The sequence below is a fragment of the Protopterus annectens genome, chromosome 14.part0 (assembly GCF_019279795.1).
Source record: "Protopterus annectens isolate FY-2018-M chromosome 14.part0, PAN1.0, whole genome shotgun sequence".
Classification (NCBI taxonomy): Eukaryota; Metazoa; Chordata; order Ceratodontiformes; family Protopteridae; genus Protopterus; species Protopterus annectens.
Genome location: NC_056748.1, coordinates 963,657,348 through 963,677,928, shown reverse-complemented (window position 1 = coordinate 963,677,928; position 20,581 = coordinate 963,657,348). Strand labels below are relative to the sequence as shown.

Below are 20,581 nucleotides of genomic sequence, written 5' to 3'. Positions count from 1 at the left end.
AGGTATATTTTGAAGTTGTGTATTGATGGAGGATTGTGATATGTATTTTGTTTAATGTATAGAAAGAGTGGTTCTAGGTATAGGTTAAACAGGAAGGGTGATAGTGGGCATCCTTGTCTTGTTACATTTTTTATTAGGATCCTATTTGACCAAGTTTTATTTATATACAGCGATGTGTATGGGTTGCTATAGAGAGTCTGGATGATCTGAATGAAGTTATTGGGTATATTAAAGTAGGGTAGTGTTTGGAGTAAGAATTCTAGATTAACCCTATCAAATGCCTTGTGGGCATCCACTACCATTGTGTAGATGTTGATATTGAATCGGTTAGCGTAGGATATTAGTGCACCTAATGTTAATGTATTGTCACTAGTCTGTCTATGTGGTGTAAAACCGGATTGTTCTGGGGAGAGGATTTTTTCTATCAGATTTTTCATTCTGTTTGCAAGTATAGAGGTAAATATTTTAGTATCTATATTTAAGAGGGAGATGGGTCTGTAGCTGTCGGGGTTTTTGGGGTCTGTGTGTTCTTTTAATATAAATATAGTTTTAGAGGCATTAAAGTGGATATCATTTATTTTATAGTTTATTATGTAATTCAGTGTATAGTATAGTAGTTTGGCTATCAAAGGGGAAAATGCTTTGTAAAACTATGATGTGAGTCCATCCGGACCCGGAGCCTTATGCACATTTAAGTGTTTGATTGTTGTAATAATTTCACTAATGGATATCAGCTCAGTTAGTTTTTTTTGTTGGTCTAAATTGAGTTTAGGGAATTTCAGGTTTTGAAGAAAAAGAGTTCTATCTTCCTTTGAGGTTTGTAGTATTTGTGCTTCATATATTTGAGAGCATATGTGTTCAAATGTTTTAATAATGTCTTCATTTTTTGTGTAGTTTTTGTCTGTAGTTTATTTCTGATACATTGGAGGCATTTTTGTGTTGGCAGATAATTCTGGCCAGAGCTCTAGATGGTATTTGAGCTTCTTCTGCATAAGTGGCTAACATTCTGGCTTCATAGAAAGATAGGTTCCTGGTTTCTAACATATATAGATCCCTTTGCAGTTTTAAAAGTTCTACTTCTGTTTGGTTCTTAGGGTTATTTATTAGTTCTTTTTCAAGATGCTCTATTTTCCCTTTCAGTATATGCTCCTCTTTCAGTTGTATTTTTTTATAGTATGCTGCTTTTTTGATAAACAATCCTCTGATTTGTGCTTTGGTTGCAGCCCATTCTATGTCAGTTGGTACTTGGGAGTTAGTGATATTTGTAAGAGCTATTTTTAGTATTACTTCTGTTTCTTTTATTACATCCATTTTGGAAAGTAAATTAGGGTTTAATGACCAATTATGACTCCTATTCTCTAAATATATCTTTTTGTCCCAGTTAATGTTCAGTGTGACTTTGGAGTGATCTGAAAAGAACCTGGTATGTATAGTTATTGTTGGGTCCATGTTAATGAATATGTCAGAGATTAAGAAGAAGTCTATCCTTGACCACATTTTGTGGCATTGCGAATAGAATGTGAATTTCCCTGTTTTATCTGCACTGTTCCCATGTTTAAAAGGGTCATGTAGTTTGAAATCTTGCTTGAGTTCATTAAGGGCTAATGTGGCTTGTTTATTATGTGATTTGGTCAGATTAGATTTATCCTTTTCTGGGTTTTGATATGTATTCCAGTCACCTCCAATCACTAGGTAGTGATCTTTAAATTGGTTTAAGGTTGGGTATAATGACATAAAAAAGTGTTGTTGGTTATTACAGGGTGCGTAAACATTAAGTACCATTATAGGTTTTGGTATTGTAGGACTATTAAATGTTACATAGCACCATCTTCCCTCCTTGTCAGCTTTGGTTTTAAGTATTTTTTCCTTAAATTGGTTTTTAATTATTATGGCAGCCCCAGCACTGTTTGTTTTCCCCTCTGAAGCTATGATTTGACTTATCTATTTCTTTCTGCTAATTTCTGCCCATTGATCTGCAGTCAAGTGTGTTTCTTGTATTAGTATGAAGTTGATTGTGGTTTTTAATGTAAGGTGTAAGAATAGTTTTCTTTTCTTCTTGTTTTGGAGCCCTTTAACATTCCATGATTCTATTTCCCACATTTATTTATTAGGTGTATTCCTTAGATATGCCATGTATATTAGTTTTGTTTTGTTAGTTTTGTATGTGTTACTGTATGATGGTTTAGGAAAGCATCTATTTATCCCCGTCCCTACACTGTGCCTAACCACTATATCCCTGGACCAGGAATAATCAAGGGGGGGAGGATGAAGGTTCATTATATGGTTTACCTTTACATCTAATCTTGGAATGCGTTTTCTTTTTAGATATAGATTTACTCCATAGTATACCCCCTGTGTTACTATAAACAATGTGGACAAAGCTGAACAAACTAGTTCCCTCAATAAACACTGCTACTTAATATCCCTAGCCTCTTCCAACATATTATTTATACAGTGATGGTATTGCATTTAAGGTACATCATGTATTGTTTTTGTCTTGTGACTAATTCTTTCTAATAGTATTTTTAAAACAGCATATTAATATACATTCCTCAGTAAATTATAGCAATATGTGTACCATAGTAATATTGTTAAACAATCAATCTTGTCATTTTTACATTTTTCTCTCATTTGACTTCTTTTTCCTCCCCTTTACTTATTCAGGTTTTGGCCTTCTTTGGTGCCTATAGTGATGTTTTTCCACTTCAATCTGTGTGGGTTATAAAATATATACTTGGCACCTATTTAACAGAATAGGAAGTATAGAGAGACAAAAAAAAAAAGAAAAACAGCTTAGCCAAACAGTCCTTGTGCTATAGTTGACATATTAAGGCTATATTTACATTATCCCAGGATTGTTAGGTTATTTTACTAATTTCCTGAGATTACTTCTCTCCAGGATCTTTTAACACATTTCTAGTATTTACATAAAACATTTAACAATTTTTTCCCTTTTTTTCCCAATATTAATCTATGAGCTAGCATAATTCTGACAGTTTATTTCTTGCTATTATTTAAGGCTGGAGTTTCACCCACCTACACAGTACTGGGTGTACTGTTTTAGTGAATGGTTCACTTCAACAGTACCTTATTTCTTCAAGGTTTTGCTTGCAGGTTGGTTGACATCTATGGTGCAGCTTTCTTCTTTTAGCTGGTGCAGATCAATTTTCATTTTTCAGGCAGTAAAATCCTTTGGAGCTTGCTGAAATCCATTTTGTCTGACTGTTCTTAATGAAGCCATCAAAATCTTAACGGGAACTGAATTTGCAAGCCAATATCCGAGATGGGAACTTCCTTCCTATATTCGTGCATCGGAAACAGCAATTCATTTTTGGTTCCCACCCAGGCTGTACTTCCCTTTCCTGTGTTCCTCATGGCTCACATCAATGACCCAAGGGCCTTGACAGCAAGGGGAAGATTTCAGAGTTGGATCCCAGCTAGAGTGCTCGTGAATGGGGTCGTTTTTTCATCCAAGGGACCTTTATCTTTTTTTTTTTTGTGGATTTATTTCACTTCTGAAGGTGAAATTTGCTTGAAAACAGCCAGGAATGTCTCTTTTGCCTCTTTGGGGTTAGCAGCCATGTATTTAACCTCTTTGATGTAAAAGATTAACTGATTTGGATATTTCATCTGGAATTTGATTTTTTTTTCTATTAGGAACCTGCAGTATGGAGATAGTAGTTGTCTTGCTTGTCTTATTTGTATTGGGAGGTCTTGAGCAAAGGAGATTTTATTATTATTCCAGGTGAGTGTGCCTTTTTTCTTTGCTGCCAGTATGATTTTATTTATATCTTGGTAATTTAATATTTTAATATAGACAGGTCTTGGTTGCAGTGATGTTTGCATTTCCCTCAGGGCTCTGTGGGCTCTCTCTATTGTTATTTGCTGCATTTCTTCAGATTCCTCTAGGAGGGAATTTATTATTTGCTTGATTGTTGGTATTAGATTGTTATGAAGTACAGTTTCAGGTATTCCTCTGATGATGATATTGTTCCTTTGAGATCTTGCTTCCAGGTCTGTTAATTTTGCTTGTAAGTTTTGTATTTCTTTGTCATGGGCATCGTTTTTTTGAGAAATAGAGTCTATTTTTATTTCATTTTCTATTATTTTCGACTCAGATTTTTCCATTCTGGATATTATTTGGCTGAATGAGTCACCAAAGGTTTGAAATTATAATGATAAGTCCTTTAATGCTTGCTGGATAGGTAATAAGGCAGATTTTATGTCTTCCAGATTAGCTGGCTGGTCTGTCTTGGATTTATTTGTATTTTTAGAGTTGCCAGTTTGTTTAGTTGTCTTTTGTCTTTTTGAAGTTGTGTATTTCTCAGGTGAGGCTAGTACTGAGAATTTGGTCTTAGTTGTTGTTGTTTCCATATTATTTTCCTCTTCTGACATCTTGCTGTATAGTGTTTTACCAATCTTGCAGTCAGATGCAGGGCCTTAGTAGCACATTGCTTAAGCTGTTATTCAGAAATCTTAGTTAATCCTGCTGTTTCTGAGCTGAATCTGTCACTTTTTCTTCCTCTTTTGTTTGCTGGATGATATTAGCAGTAAATATCTACAGTTATTTCTGTATTATTAATTCTGCGTTGCCTTCTGGGTTTGTTTTAATCCAGGGTATATCGAGACCTAGGTGATAGCAGTGCTCACAGAACAGTGGCCATTTTGAACTGCTTACTTATTTCTAACTATGTCCATATATACCTATGGGTCATTTATCTGCGTACATATGTGCAACTTGCTGTGTATATGTAGATGTATGGATGTTGACATATATCTGTGTGTAGTTGTTGGCATTTGCATGTATATCTGTTCATATATTTGTATATATATATATATATATATATATATATATATATATATATATGTATGTATATATCTGTGGATATTTATATACATATATATATATATATATATATATATATATGTGTGTGTGTGTGTGTGTGTGTGTATGTGTGTGTATGTATGTGTGTGTGTGTGACTACATCTATAGATATGTTGTATCTGTTTAGATAGTAATATATTTGCACACACATGTCCATCTAGCTGTAGGTATACATTCCCTGTGCTGTTGCATAACTGGACTGGTTGATATGTTTCTGATAACACTGAATTTATTTGTATCTCTCATGGCTTAGTGGTAAATCCCTTTGTCTATGGTGTGCATGGTCCTTGGTTTGAGCTTTGCAGGAGCTGTTTATTTTGTTGGTGGTGCAGAACACCGGCAGTTGCTTCTGTTTCTTTTATTACATCCATTTTGGAAAGTAAATTAGGGTTTAATGACCAATTATGACTCCTATTCTCTAAATATATCTTTTTGTCCCAGTTAATGTTCAGTGTGATTTTGGAGTGATCTGAAAAGAACCTGGTATGTATAGTTATTGTTGGGTCCATGTTAATTAATATGTCAGAGATTAAGAAGAAGTCTATCCTTGACCACATTTTGTGGCATTGCGAATAGAATGTGAATTTCCCTGTTTTATCTGCACTGCTTCCATGTTTAAAAGGGTCATGTAGTTTGAAATCGTGCTCATTAAGGGCTAATGTGGCTTGTTTATTATGTGATTTGGTCAGATTAGATTTATCCTTTTCTGGGTTTTGATATGTATTCCAGTCACCTCCAATTACTAGTTAGTGATCTTTAAATTGGTTTAAGGTTGGGTATAATGACATAAAAAAGTGCTGTTGGTTATTACAGGGTGCGTAAACATTAAGTACCATTATAGGTTTTGGTATTGTAGGACTATTAAATGTTACATAGCACCATCTTCCCTCCTTGTCAGCTTTGGTTTTAAGCATTTTTTCCTTAAATTGGTTTTTAATTATTATGGCAGCCCCAGCACTGTTTGTTTTCCCATCTGACGCTATGATTTGACTTATCCATTTCTTTCTGCTAATTTCTGCCCATTGATCTGCAGTCAAGTGTGTTTCTTGTATTAGTATGAGGTTGATTGTGGTTTTTAATGTAAGGTGTAAGAATAGTTTTCTTTTCTTCTTGTTTTGGAGCCCTTTAACATTCCATGATTCTATTTCCCACATTTATTTATTAGGTGTATTCCTTAGATATGCCATGTATATTAGTTTTGTTTTGTTAGTTTTGTATGTGTTACTGTATGATGGTTTAGGAAAGCATCTATTTATCCCCGTCCCTACACTGTGCCTAACCACTATATCCCTGGACCAGGAATAATCAAGGGGGGGGGGGATGAAGGTTCATTATATGGTTTACCTTTACGTCTAATCTTGGAATGTGTTTTCTTTTTAGATATAGATTTACTCCTAGTATCCCCCCTGTGCTACTATAAACAATGTGGACAAAGCTGAACAAACTAGTTCCCTCAACAAACATTGCTACTTAATATCCCTAGCCTCTTCCAACATATTATTTATACAGTGATGGTATTGCATTTAAGGTACATCATGTATTGTTTTTGTCTTGTGACTAATTCTTTCTAATAGTATTTTTAAAACAGCATATTAATATACATTCCTCAGTAAATTATAGCAATATGTGTACCATAGTAATATTGTTAAACAATCAGTCTTGTCATTTTTACATTTTTCTCTCATTTGACTTCTTTTTCCTCCCCTTTACTTATTCAGGTTTTGGCCTTCTTTGGTGCCTATAGTGATGTTTTTCCACTTCAATCTGTGTGGGTTATAAAATATATACTTGGCACCTATTTAACAGAATAGGAAGTATAGAGAGACAAAAAAAAAAAAAACAGCTTAGCCAAACAGTCCTTGTGCTATAGTTGACATATTAAGGCTATATTTACATTATCCCAGGATTGTTAGGTTATTTTACTAATTTCCTGAGATTACTTCTCCAGGATCTTTTAACACATTTCTAGTATTTACATAAAACATTTAACAATTTTTTCCCTTTTTTCCCCAATATTAATCTATGAGCTAGCATAATTCTGACAGTTTATTTCTTGCCTATTATTTAAGGCTGGAGTTTCATTCACCTACACAGTACTGGGTGTACTGTTTTAGTGAATGGTTCACTTCAACAGTACCTTATTTCTTCAAGGTTTTGCTTGCAGGTTGGTTGACATCTATGGTGCAGCTTTCTTCTTTTAGCTGGTGCAGATCAATTTTCATTTTTCAGGCAGTAAAATCCTTTGAGCTTGCTGAAATCCATTTTGTCTGACTGTTCTTAATGAAGCCATCAAAAGCCTAGGGGGACTGAATTTGCAAGCCAGATGGGAACTTCCTTCCTATATTCGTGCATCGGAAACAGCAGTTCATTTTTGGTTCCCACCCAGGCTGTACTTCCCTTTCCTGTGTTCCTCATGGCTCACATCAATGACCCCAGGGCCTAGACAGCAAGGGGAAGATTTCAGAGTTGGATCCCAGCTAGAGTGCTCGTGAATGGGGTCGTTTTTTCATCCAAGGGACCTTTATCTTTTTTTTGTGGATTTATTTCACTTCTGAAGGTGGAATTTGCTTGAAAACAGCCAGGAATGTCTCTTTTGCCTCTTTGGGGTTAGCAGCCATGTATTTAACCTCTTTGATGTAAAAGATTAACTGATTTGGATATTTCATCTGGAATTTGATTTTTTTTTCTATTAGGAACCTGCAGTATGGAGATAGTAGTTGTCTTGCTTGTCTTATTTGTATTGGGAGGTCTTGAGCAAAGGAGATTTTATTATTATTCCAGGTGAGTGTGCCTTTTTTCTTTGCTGCCAGTATGATTTTATTTACATCTTGGTAGTTTAATATTTTAATATAGACAGGTCTTGGTTTCAGTGATGTTTGCATTTCCCTCAGGGCTCTGTGGGCTCTCTCTATTGTTATTTGCTGCATTTCTTCAGATTCCTCTAGGAGGGAATTTATTATTTGCTTGATTGTTGGTATTAGATTGTTATGAAGTACAGTTTCAAGTATTCATCTGATGATGATATTGTTCCTTCGAGATCTTGGTTCCAGGTCTGTTAATTTTGCTTGTAAGTTTTGTATTTCTTTGTCATGGGCATCAGTTTTTTGAGAAATAGAGTCTATTTTTATTTCATTTTCTATTATTTTTGACTCAGATTTTTCCATTCTGGATATTATTTGGCTGAATGAGTCACCAAAGGTTTGAAATTGTAATGATAAGTCCTTTAATGCTTGCTGGATAGGTAATAAGGCAGATTTTATGTCTTCCAGATTAGCTGGCTGGTCTGTCTTGGATTTATTTGTATTTTTAGAGTTGTCAGTTTGTTTAGTTGTCTTTTGTCTTTTTGAAGTTGTGTATTTCTCAGGTGAGGCTAGTACTGAGAATTTGGTCTTAGTTGTTGTTGTTTCCATATTATTTTCCTCTTTTGACATCTTGCTGTATAGTGTTTTACCAATCTTGCAGTCAGATGCAGGGCCTTAGTAGCACATTGCTTAAGCTGTTATTCAGAAATCTTAGTTAATCCTGCTGTTTCTGAGCTGAATCTGTCACTTTTTCTTCCTCTTTTGTTTGCTGGATGATATTAGCAGTAAATATCTACAGTTATTTCTGTATTATTAATTCTGCGTTGCCTTCTGGGTTTGTTTTAATCCAGGGTATATCGAGACCTAGGTGATAGCAGTGCTCACAGAACAGCGGCCATTTTGAACTGCTTACTTATTTCTAACTATGTCCATATATACCTATGGGTCATTTATCTGCGTACATATGTGTAACTTGCTGTGTATATGTAGATGTATGGATGTTGACATATATCTGTGTGTAGTTGTTGGCATTTGCATGTATATCTGTTCATGTATTTGCATATATATATATATATATATATATATATATATATATATATATCTGTGGATATTTATATATATATATATATATATATATATATATATATATATATATTTATATATATATATGTGTGTGTGTGTGTGTGTGTGTGTGTATGTGTGTGTGTGTGTGTGTGTGTGTGTGTGTGTGTGTGTGTGTGTGTGTGTGTGTGTGTGTGTGTGACTACATCTATAGATATGTTGTATCTGTTTAGATAGTAATATATTTGCACACACATGTCCATCTAGCTGTAGGTATACATTCCCTGTGCTGTTGCATAACAGGACTGGTTGATATGTTTCTGATAACACTGAATTTATTTGTATCTCTCATGGCTTAGTGGTAAATCCCTTTGTCTATGGTGTGCATAGTCCTTGGTTTGAGCTTTGCAGGAGCTGTTTATTTTGTTGGTGGTGCAGAACACCGGCAGTTAGATACTGAGTAATTAAGGCACTTTAAAGCAGTTGTAAGTGGGTTTGTGCGGATTTGCTCAGAAGTAAGCACTGCCAACTTCCAGTTACAGTGTCTTACACTCAGTTAGCTGCAATATTGCTTAACCTGTGTAGGCAGTGCTTACCCCTGCACAAACAGGTTTAAACCTGCTTACTGCTGCTTAAAAGTGCATATTGGCACTTAGCCCCGCGCTAATTTCTTTAAAAGAAAAAAGGGTTGATAGGAAAGTGGTGAAAAAGGGGCACAAAGAGGGAAAGACAGTAGGGAAAATAGCTAGGCATGTGCAGGATGGGTGTAGGAAAGGACCATAGCTACCCATTTTTCTACAACAACAGCTGTGCATATACACTGAATTTGGAGGTAGATTTGGACACTCAAACCCCTGGGAGAGAGGTGAGGACAACATAAATTTGTTGTGATGCCAATTAGACCAGATTACATGTGTCCTGTGGACATGTGTGTGAAATGGACAGCTATGTATGAGGCGAGTTTTTTTTGTGGGAACAGATTGCCCTTTTTTTCATTTGAGAGTGGGATGTTGGGGAGGGGTAGTAGGTATATTTGGGGAGGTAGGTTGGGTAGGTTAACAGACAAGACAGACAAGACGCATACAGGGGCAGTATATGATGCACATGGGGGGTAAACACCTTGGATGGGAAGGGGTGTTTTGAAGTCGCAAGCCCATGAGCCCCCAAATGGAAACAGTGGGACTGAGGTCCCCACCCATGGGCGGTAACCACAGCACCTTCACAGCCCTAAAGGTGGCCGTGCTGGGGGCTTTGTAGGAGGGGCAGGTTCACCCTCTAATTGCACCACTCAGCCCTCAAGCTGGCATAGCTGGTCTTGAAAAGCTCTATCTATCTCCCTACACACCATTGCCCAGACCTGACGATGGGTGACTGGTTCCACTCTGCTCTCACTCCCAAAGGTGGTGCAGGGCCTATATAGGAGGAGGTCCCAGGCTGGGCCCCAGATGTGCTGTGCATGGTGCCATGGCCAGCTGAGGTGGGACAGGTGGGTCTGCTGGAACTGGCCTTCCCATACCAGCTATGGTGTTGCAGTTTACAGACAGATATGGGTTAGTAATAGTCAACAGCATTCAGGATTAGTTATAACAGCATGCATAGGTATACCCAATAACACAACACACCAGATGTTAAACAGTTGCAGAGCAAGCAGAACACATGCATATATAGAACAACAGTGGCCATTACAACAGCATGCAGGTTTCATTGATGGCAACAGGCCACCAGTATGGGAGTATTTTAACATGGCACATGCATAAAAACAAATGTGAATATTTATAAACCAATAGGACATATGTCCCAACAAAAGTTTGGAGTGTACACATACCAATTGAGGTGTGTCATTGGGTTATTTTTGCACATATGGTAGGGGTGAGAGAAAGAGTTCAATTAACAACTAATATATTTTTGTAGTTTTCACTACATTCGTAGTCACTGCAGTGATCTGTCCCTTACATGTATTATTACACTACCCAATGGCCTTATATTGTACACTGGTATGTTTATAGATTATTATATATATGACATGTGTCTTACATACAGACATGACAAGATGCAGGTGTTAATACAACATATGTTGAGAATTGCTCTCATACACTTTGGGTGAGATGCTAGAATAAAAGGTTTGTTTTCATACAAATTCTCTGACTATGTACAAGTCTGACTATCAGTTATATGTCATTAACGGCTGCCTACATTTCTTGGATCATCACACTGAATTTTCAGGGGAACAGGGTACCAGGCTGGTGATGTGGGCCATTTATCTAGACATGCTGGACAGAATAGAACAGTTGAAGGGTATGAATATGCATACAACTTTCTATTTGAACATTCTAGCCAAACCTGTACTGTTGTTGGGTATAATTATGCATACAGCTTTCTATCTGAATATTGTAACAAAATCTGTGCAGGTGTAGGGTATGATTTTGCATACAACTTACTAGCACTATCGGGATTCTAACCCCTGCTGTGTGTGACATAAAACTTACAGTTAACATCACAGTACACTGTGCTATCAGGAAATTAATGTGAAGCTTTCTAATGTTTTCTGAGTCACCCTCACATGTACAATATGACTGACCTCTTGGCACTTACAACATTGTTATACAGACCTTCATACTCATTTTATCTGCATACCACAGTGTGGGTAACACTGCTTAATACAACAGTACTATTTATAGTATGCAACAGTTCAACAACATATGAAAAAAGAGTAAATAGAAGCACTCCAGGGGTTATACCTTTATTCACAGAATAGTACACCTTTATTTTTACTGGTACGACACTTTCTCAGGCTCTTATATTTATTTGTTATGTCAGTACATGCAGAATAATTACTAACCTGCCTCACGATGCAGCCTTTGCAACCTAGCATCATGGGCTTGCTGGTTCACAGCCCGCTCATCTGCAGCTGTCAAAGAAATACAATGATATTTAGCCATACCTATCCATAGTATACACAAGCTAGGCAATTATTACTTACTTAGTAGAATGAGTACTTAGTACTGGGGAATTAGCCATCTGCTGAGACTCCTGGATCCAGTGTTCCAGTACATCCCCCCTCCACTGCTTCAGGTCAGCATGGTGGTGCCTGACCTGCTAACCAGTCTGGGGGATACCTGTGGCACTGGTGAGGTCAAGGGTGAGACTGTCCTAGGCCTCCATTTTATACTGTGAGCCCTGGTACTGGCCCTGCAGTAGCCTTCTCTCATGGTGTTTTACCAGGAGCCATACCATGATGTTTGACTCCTGAATGCCCCAGCACTGCACTCTAAATCGAGTGCCTTCACCCACTCCAGCCATTCTGCCTGCAGTAGGAAGCTACAACCGGTTATGGGTCTTTTTCCCACCTGTGGGGTTTAAATATGGCCAATTTCCTGTACTTTTCCGTGACTGGCCAGTTTTGAATAGGCTAAGCTATGGGCACACCTGCTTACCTAAGGTTGGCACTGCTTAAAGAGGTATACCACAAGACAGATTGAATTGGCTTCTCTACACATTGCTTACACTTACTAAGTTGAGCTGCACAGCAGTTAGCATTGATTAATAGTTAATTAGCATTTAATTTGCCTTTTGGCAGTGATTTATTATTCATTACAGGTTATATATGTGTCTGGTATTCATGATTCATGTGTACATACACTGTATGGTGTCCTGGCAACTTCTACACTTTATTACAATAACACCTCACATCTATGCTTACTGCAATACTCCAGTTCACATGTTTATGTTATGTAGCAGGTTATACAACATCACACTATACATAGATTCAGTTCACATGTTTGGTTTGATTTTCCTGTGGTGAGGATTAGTTTGCTGATACCTCACGCATATGTATTGCTATGATGGCTTAGTGGTTAACTACTGTGACTATAGTGTACAGGGTCCTGAGTTCATGCCTTACAGAAGCTGTTTATTTTGTTGCTGGGCAGAACATGGGCCATAGGGTACAGAGTGATTACGGCACATTAAAGCAGTTGTATGCTGGCGTGCATGGGTTTGCGCAGAGCTAAGCACTGCTAACCTCCGGTTACAGTTTCTAACACTCAGTTAGCTTCTACTTTGCTTAATCTGTGTAGGTAATGCTTACCCCCATGCAAATGCACTTAAACATGCTTACTACTGCTTATTTGTGCTTAAACCTGCTTACTAGCGCCTTATTAATACAGTAGTCCACTCCACATTTAAATGTTATTTAGTAGGTTATACAGCAAATATATGAGAAAAAAAGCATTCATATACAGATTTGACATGGAGAATGATATGTGCTGCAGTGGGACTCGAACTGGGAATGCCTGCTCCTTAGGCGGACACCCTGCCTACTACACTATTGCTGTGCTGCTTCATTTGCGTATATCTTCCTTGTTATCCTCTTCAGCCTTTTAAGCTGCTTTAACTGTAGCTAAGCGATGGGCACACCCACGCATCTACAGTTAGCTGTACTCAGATTTAAAGTAAATATAACAGGTTTTCTTTGGTTTATTTATATGTACTGTTGCTGTTGTACACATGGGGGACTGTTGGTGGGGATATGCAGACACCTATGAGCGGCCTTCCTTATTTATTTCCACTTTCTGCTGTTCTACTTTGCAGGGGCATGTTTATTCTGAGAGCTCTGCTCTCAGACATGCCCCCTGCACTCGTACACGCTCCTTGTATGCCTAGGAGGTTGGGCAGCATGCCTTCATTAATATGCATGGCACACTGCCATCCTGCTCCTAAGCGCCTGCTTCCGTGCAGGACTAGACTAGTCCTGCATGACTGTAGTGTGATCCCAGAGTTGGTATGTATATTTGGGGGGGGCATTGCTCCCCACACTGTGGGGTTTGGGGGTATAGCCCCCACATTGGTGCACAAGTTTCATTTCCATTTTGGCCAGTGTTTACTTACCCTAGTAAAAATCAAGTTTCCTCAGTTTCCTGATTTTTGTCTCGGGAGTTTAAACGTTGATCTTCTGGGCATTGGGATTTTGAAGTAGACCCTTATATGTATGTGTGTGTGTGTGTGTGTGTGTGTGTGTGTGTGTGTGTGTGTGTGTGTGTGTGTGTGTGTGTGTCTGTATTTAGAACTCTGCATTTTAGGGCTGAATGAAGAAGTAGGCATAATAGACCCAGAGGTAAAGGAAAAAGGGGCAATTATGGGGGAGGGGTCTACCACTACACAGGAAGGCACTTCAGGGGATAACTGAGATACAAGGAAATCCACATGGATGCATTAAACATAATGTCCCTACAGAGAATAATATAGAAATGGAAAATCAGGCAAGGAGAGAAATAATTGTCCAAGTGGGAAAAGGGTAGAGCCTAGAAATGTAGCTGAATTTAGAAATATCAGATGTGGATAAACCATAAAATGAACAGGGGAAGAGAAAAATAAAACAAGAAGAGTAAACAAAAGAACATCTAACAATGAGTAAGGGAAGATCATCTGAAGGAGCACACAAGAGAGAGCACAGAATAGTACTGCACCCAGCCAAGCTACAGGTGAGCGTACATACATAGCGTGATGCAGCAGTGGAGTAAAACATGTATGAATATATAGCATGACATAGCAATGGAGTAAAAAAAATGTACTAAGGCAAGGTATTAAAAAACACAATTGGTATAACTTTCAGTGCTCCATTTAGACTGCAGATGTAGGAATAATGTCTATGGCTTAAAATTTTCAATAAAAAAATTAATAAAAAGTAATTAGAAAAAATCTCTCCCAGATGCTTAATAGAGTACTTTGTCACCATTAGTATATTTTCTTGTATTATGTTGTTGCTGAGGATTCAAGAAAATATACTATTCATTTTTATCCATTCGTCATTATTCAATTCAAGAGTCTAATACAGTTATATGAGCACTGTTCAGTCTCCTAAACATTACAGCATTTAAGCAATTCTTTAGCTGGTATAAAAATGTAATATTCATATGTGTCACTGGATATATATTCTCTGTTTATGGTATCTTTCTGTCTGTTGTTTCTACTGCTGTGAATTATTTTTATCACTTTCAGTAATTTTTTTTCTAATTATGGTGCAAATATTGTCTTGTGTAGTATCCTTGCCTCATAGTCTCATCAGTGTGTTCCAGCTGTAAAATTTCATATCCTCCATAAAAAAAATCCATCTTCTGCCCACTTAAGTATCCAGTAACCAAAATAAAAGATGGGAACATCTAACAATCACTGGTCCAATTAAGTAATCCTACAAGTTAGCACTATTAAACCATAAGCACTACTTACTCTTATGCTCTCTACGATTACCCTGTCCTCTATTGGTCCGTCTTAAATTCAGTTTCCCTATATTACTCTAGCATGTCCAAAGGTCAGTCAATGGTTTCCTCTCTGGTCCAGCTGGTGAATCTGGGGAATTTTGAGGCAATGTTACAACTGTCTCATGTACATGGACAACCCTCTCCTCCTCCAAACAGGTTCAAATATATGTGAGAGATGCAACTATTTAGCCAAACTGGAGGCTGAGCTCTCTCATCTCAAAACTGGTGTAACCAGTCAGGAGGAGAAGGTAACCTCACACAACACAATTCCAGTATCACATAGTCCCACCACATCAGCGAACCAAAGACATAAATACACAAAAACATACTTGGAGGCTCTAAATAAAAATCTACCTAAGCAACAGAGACCTCCAAAGCAGACATCCAAGCAAACGCTACCTCAAAACAAAACACGCACAACACATAACCCACAAAGTCAGTGTGCCAAGCAGCCACAGCCCTTAAGGCTGAATAACATACCTGATACTCTTGTAATAGGTGACTCTATTGTCAGACACACTGACGTCCTGCTCACCAGGCTGAATAAAGAGAAGGTCATGGTGAGCTGCCTGTCGGGTGCTAGGATCCACCACATAACGCAAGAACTCAGGTCACTCCAAAGCAAATACATATATGACTCAGTCATTGTACATGCTGGTGTGAATGACCTGAGACGTACCTCCCTGGACTACATGAAAAGAGACATAGAGGAGCTCTCTGATCATGTAGCTCAGGCTGGTATGACCCTGAACTTGAGGAGCATCTTACCCTCAACCTAGAATGATGCCACAGTACAAAGACAAAATGATCGATTTTAACAATTGGCTAAAATGTTGGTGTCATTCAAAGGGGATCCAGTATCTGTCAGCCTGGGATGACATGCTCGACAAGCCACGTTGCTTCGCTAGGGATGGCTTGCACCTGTCACCACTGGGCTTTCGGATATTGGCAAAGGCTCTTGCCATCCCCATAGTGCCTTTTTTAGGCAAGGCTCAAAACTCAAACCCACCCCCATAGACAGCACAAGGAACAAGAAACTAAGGGTAATGCTGCTAAACGCCAGAAGTCTTAACCTCAAGATGCATGCACTTGAAGCTCTCCTCAGTATGGAGAACATCGATATCTGTGCAGTGACAGAAACCTGGTTCAAGGCTCCAGAGAGCACCCCAGCACTACCAGGCTATACCTCATATCATGCTTTTCGGCCCCAAAACCTGGACCAAACCACAAAAGGAGGGGGAGTTTCCATATTTATCAAGGATATCCACACCTCCAGGTTAGTGGCATTGCACGAAGTATCAGAGACCATCCATGTGCAACTAACAGTGGGCAAGACTGCTTTTCAATTTATAGCATCCTACAGACCACCCTCTCAAAGTCAGGAATCCCACTCGGCTTTCCTGAAAACATTGGAGAACATGAAGATCTCTCCGAACACCATTATATTGGGTGACTTCAACTACCCAAACATTGACTGAGAGCACTACTCAAGCCCCAGCACCTTAGCCCAAAGGTTCCTGGAAATTATAAACTCAAATGCTATGGAACAACTAGTCACCACTCCCACAAGAGGGGACAACATACTAGACCTGATCATTACCAACATGGGGACTCTATGCTCCACACCAGAAGTATATCCCTCATTGGTAAGATCAGACCATAAATTAATTTCACTGGATGTCCACATCCCGACCCCACCCCCAGCCCAGAAAACCACAGTGAAAAACTTCTCAAAAGCGAACTTCTCACTTCTCAAAACCAAAGTGGAATCCTGCAAGGCCCCAGGACCAGTGGAAACTACGGCCCAAACTGCAGAATCCTATATAAATGCATTCTACGGACATCTCCAGGAATGCATGGATCATGCTATCCCAAATAAAACCAAGACCCAATCATCCAAAGGCAGGCGTCCAGTCTGGTGGACCCCTGCCATAAATAAACTGTACAACAGAAGGAGGAAGCTACTACATGATAGAGCAAAATCCCTAATAGGGAACGCATCTCTGATCAGTACTAGCAAAAAATTATGATCCCTCATAAAATCCTCCAAGGCCAGCTTCGAGAGAAAAATTGCACAGGACACCAAAGACAATCATAAGGCTTTTTTCAGTTATGTTAGAAACCTGGGATGCAACTCCCAGACTTGTTCTGAGTTGATTCTAAATGACAAAAAATACACTGAACCCACAGACATCGCCAATACCTGGCAGACAGGTTCAGTGCAAACTTTTCCACCCTCTCCCCCCCAAAAGAGCAAGTATCTATCCCGGCAGAGGGCTGCCTCCCAAACATCTCTGATGCTCAGGTGAAGGCTGCCCTCTCCAAAGCAAAAAACACTGCTTCCGTGGGACCAGATGGCATCCCAGGTTGCGTCCTACATGAACTCCAAGAGGAACTAATCCCTCAAATAAAACAGCTATACAATCTCAGCCTCACTGCAGGATATGTGCCCACATAATGGCATACAGCAACAGTGGTCCCACTCCACAAAGGTGGAGCCTCTATGGACCCTGGAAACTATCGCCCCATAAGCCTGACTAGCTTAGTCTGCAAGGCTATGGAGAGGATCATCATGGAGCTCATAAACAAAGACATTGGGGAACTACAGACACTAGATCCTACCCTGTTCGGCTTTGTCAAATGCAGATCCTGCCTTTTGAACCTGGTTGACTTCTTCGAAACAGTCACCAAAGCCATAGATGAAGGGAAGGTAGTCCACACAGCCTATCTGGACCTTGCAAAGGCATTTGACACAATACCCCACTCGGGCATCATAGATAAGCTATCCAGCTTAAATATAAACCCCTATGTCACAAGATGGGTCGCAAACTGGCTCAAAGACAGAACCCACACAGTGAGAGTTGCTGGAGCCATGTCCAACTCGAAACCGGTCACAAGTGGCGTCCCACAGGGTTCTGTCCTGGGACTACTCTTGTTCGGTATATACTTTTCCGAGGTACAGGCAAATGTGGGAGGACTATGGCTCACCAAGTTCGCAGATGACTGCAAACTGGGCGCCATAATCAACTCTCCAGCTGACACAAACATCCTTCAAAAAGGTCTCACAGAGACAGATAACTGGTGCCAGCACCATGGTTTAAAGCTAAATGCCAAAAAATGTATAGTCATACCCTTTGTCAAAAACAATGTGCCCACAAATTACCACATAGGCGGAAACCCATTAAGTACAGAGAAAGTTATTAGGGACCTGGGGACCCAAGTTGATAGCAATCTCTCCTTTGAAAACCACATTGCCAAAGTGGTTAGAAAGACCTTCTACATAGCCCACCTCATCATGAAGGGTTTCACATCTAGATCAAGAGAGGTAATTGTGCCCCTTTATTCATCCCTCATCAGGCCCATCACAGAATACAATGCCCCTTTTGGGATGCACCTTACCCGACACCTGCAGCAATTAGAAAGACCCCAAAAGTATCTCACCAAGAGGATCAAGGGTCTCAAACAGATGCCATATGCTGCTCGGTTAAAAAAACTCCAGCTCTATTCAGTTGCATACCGCCTACTTCGAGGCGATCTATGCCTGACATACAAAGCTATGTCAAATCCAGAATTAATGGACATGCTCCACCTCAGTAAATCTAAATCCCTTAGAGCCACACGCTCGAGGGACTTGAACCTCAGCACAGAAATAAATAGAACTTGCTGGAGGGGCAGGTTCATAACCCAGAGGCTCCCTTCGCTCTGGAATAGAATTCCAGTTCATGTGAGGCAGAGCACCTCACTGAATCTCTTCAAGAAGAATCTCGATAGGTGGATGGGGGATCATAGGTTTGTCCCAGGGATCACTCCCGTGTTACTATTAGACAGAGGCACAGTAAACTAAACCTTAAAAAGGGCACAGTATACTCAAATCAAGGGGTGGCGTAAGCCATACAGAATCGGGCTAGGCTTATAATTGCCCCAGGGCAGATAGCCTAGTATGAACCTATGAACCTATGAACAAGTAAGACAAAGAGGGAAGCACAAAAGTCGGGTGGGGCTGGGGGATGTTTGGTTTGGTGTAGGGTGGTGTGTGCACACACATGCGCTCGTGTGTGTGTGTGTGTGTGTGTGTGTGTGTGTGTGTGTGTGTGTGTGTGTGTGTGTGTGTGTGTGTGTGTGTGTGTGTGTGTGTGTCTGTGTTTGAGACAGGTAAAGAGTTAAGTATGAACAAATACACTCTAAAAATCAATAAGTATGAATAAAAAACTAATAGTAGTGATTCATGTGCTTTTCTGTTTTCTAGGTTGCCCAGTATATAAAGTTTGAAATGCCAGTACTGGATAGCTTTGTTAAAAAGCTGAAAGAAGAAGAGGAGCGAGAGATCATCAGAGTAACAGCTATGTAAGCTAATAGCATCATATTTGTGGAAAATAAAAGGGTCATTTCAAACTATTCCTTATGGATACCGAAGTAATGGAATGAACTTAAAAGAAAAGCAATGTTACATTCCTGCTGTGCCTGAACTTATTGCATTGAACTAACTGCATCTGTGCTCTAATAACATGAATGTTTGGAACCAGAGACTTGACTGGTAACATTTATATGCTGTTTGAACATTATGGTAGGCTTGCTTAGCCATAAATATGTGTGTGTGTCTCTCTCTCGCTATATATATATATATATATATATATATATATATATATATATATATATATATATATATATATATATATATATATATATATATATATATATATATATAAAAATCCAAAACTCATATGTACAAATCTCACATTACCAAGACCATTCAAATGAAACTGCAGATGAATGAAAATTTAAAAGAATGAATCTTACGCGGTCAAGAATAATGTACTTCCTGTTCATTTGCAGCACCACTGTAAAAAAGAAATTAATATGCTGTACATGCATACCCCACCAGGCGGGTCTCATGCAGATATGTTCATTCTGTAGGTGTTTAGCCTTTTCTTCAATGTAGTAAGATCTAGGACCATGCAAAAACGCAAGTCAGTATAATTTACGGTCCCGAACTGTTGGGGGATGGCATCATGTAGGCAAACTCTGTATAATTCTGGTACACTGTAGATGGCTGTTTTCGATCATGTAAAATTAGTTATTTTAAATTTGTGTTCATCTGCAGTTTTATTTAAATGGTCTCGGCAATGTGAGATTTTGATTATCTGAAGTAGACCCATATATATATATATATATATATATATATATATATATATATATGGGTCTACCTGATAACACCGACATGCCAAAACACCAAGAACGAAATAACTGACATGACAAAACCGAAAGTTCAAAAACACAAAACTTCACATGCCCGACAAACCATAATCCCGAAAATCAAAAAAACAAATAACCTTTCCAAAAAACATACACACAAGCACACCAAAAGCCTTACAAACCTACACTAAACCTTACATACACAACTACATATGCACTAACCTTAACCCAAACCCTAACCCTAAGGTCTGTCACTATCGCATACTTACCTTACCCGCAACCTAACCCTAACTCACTTAATCCGCCCCTAACCCTTAAGTCCGTCACTATCACACACTTACCTTACCCACACCCTGACCCTAACGTTCATCCCTATCACACAC

The 20,581-nt window shown here is 38.9% G+C and overlaps 1 protein-coding gene across 3 annotated transcripts in view; it reads left to right on the top strand.

The window, feature by feature from the left end:
- RASSF4 (Ras association domain family member 4) overlaps positions 1-20,581 on the top strand; it is a 1,767,318-nt gene that overhangs the window by 1,694,861 nt on the left and 51,876 nt on the right. For all 3 annotated transcript variants that reach the window (XM_044056757.1, XM_044056756.1, XM_044056755.1), the window contains exon 10: positions 19,252-19,349. In XM_044056757.1, coding sequence (XP_043912692.1) covers positions 19,252-19,349 — 98 coding nt within the window. The remainder of the gene's footprint in view (positions 1-19,251; positions 19,350-20,581) is intronic.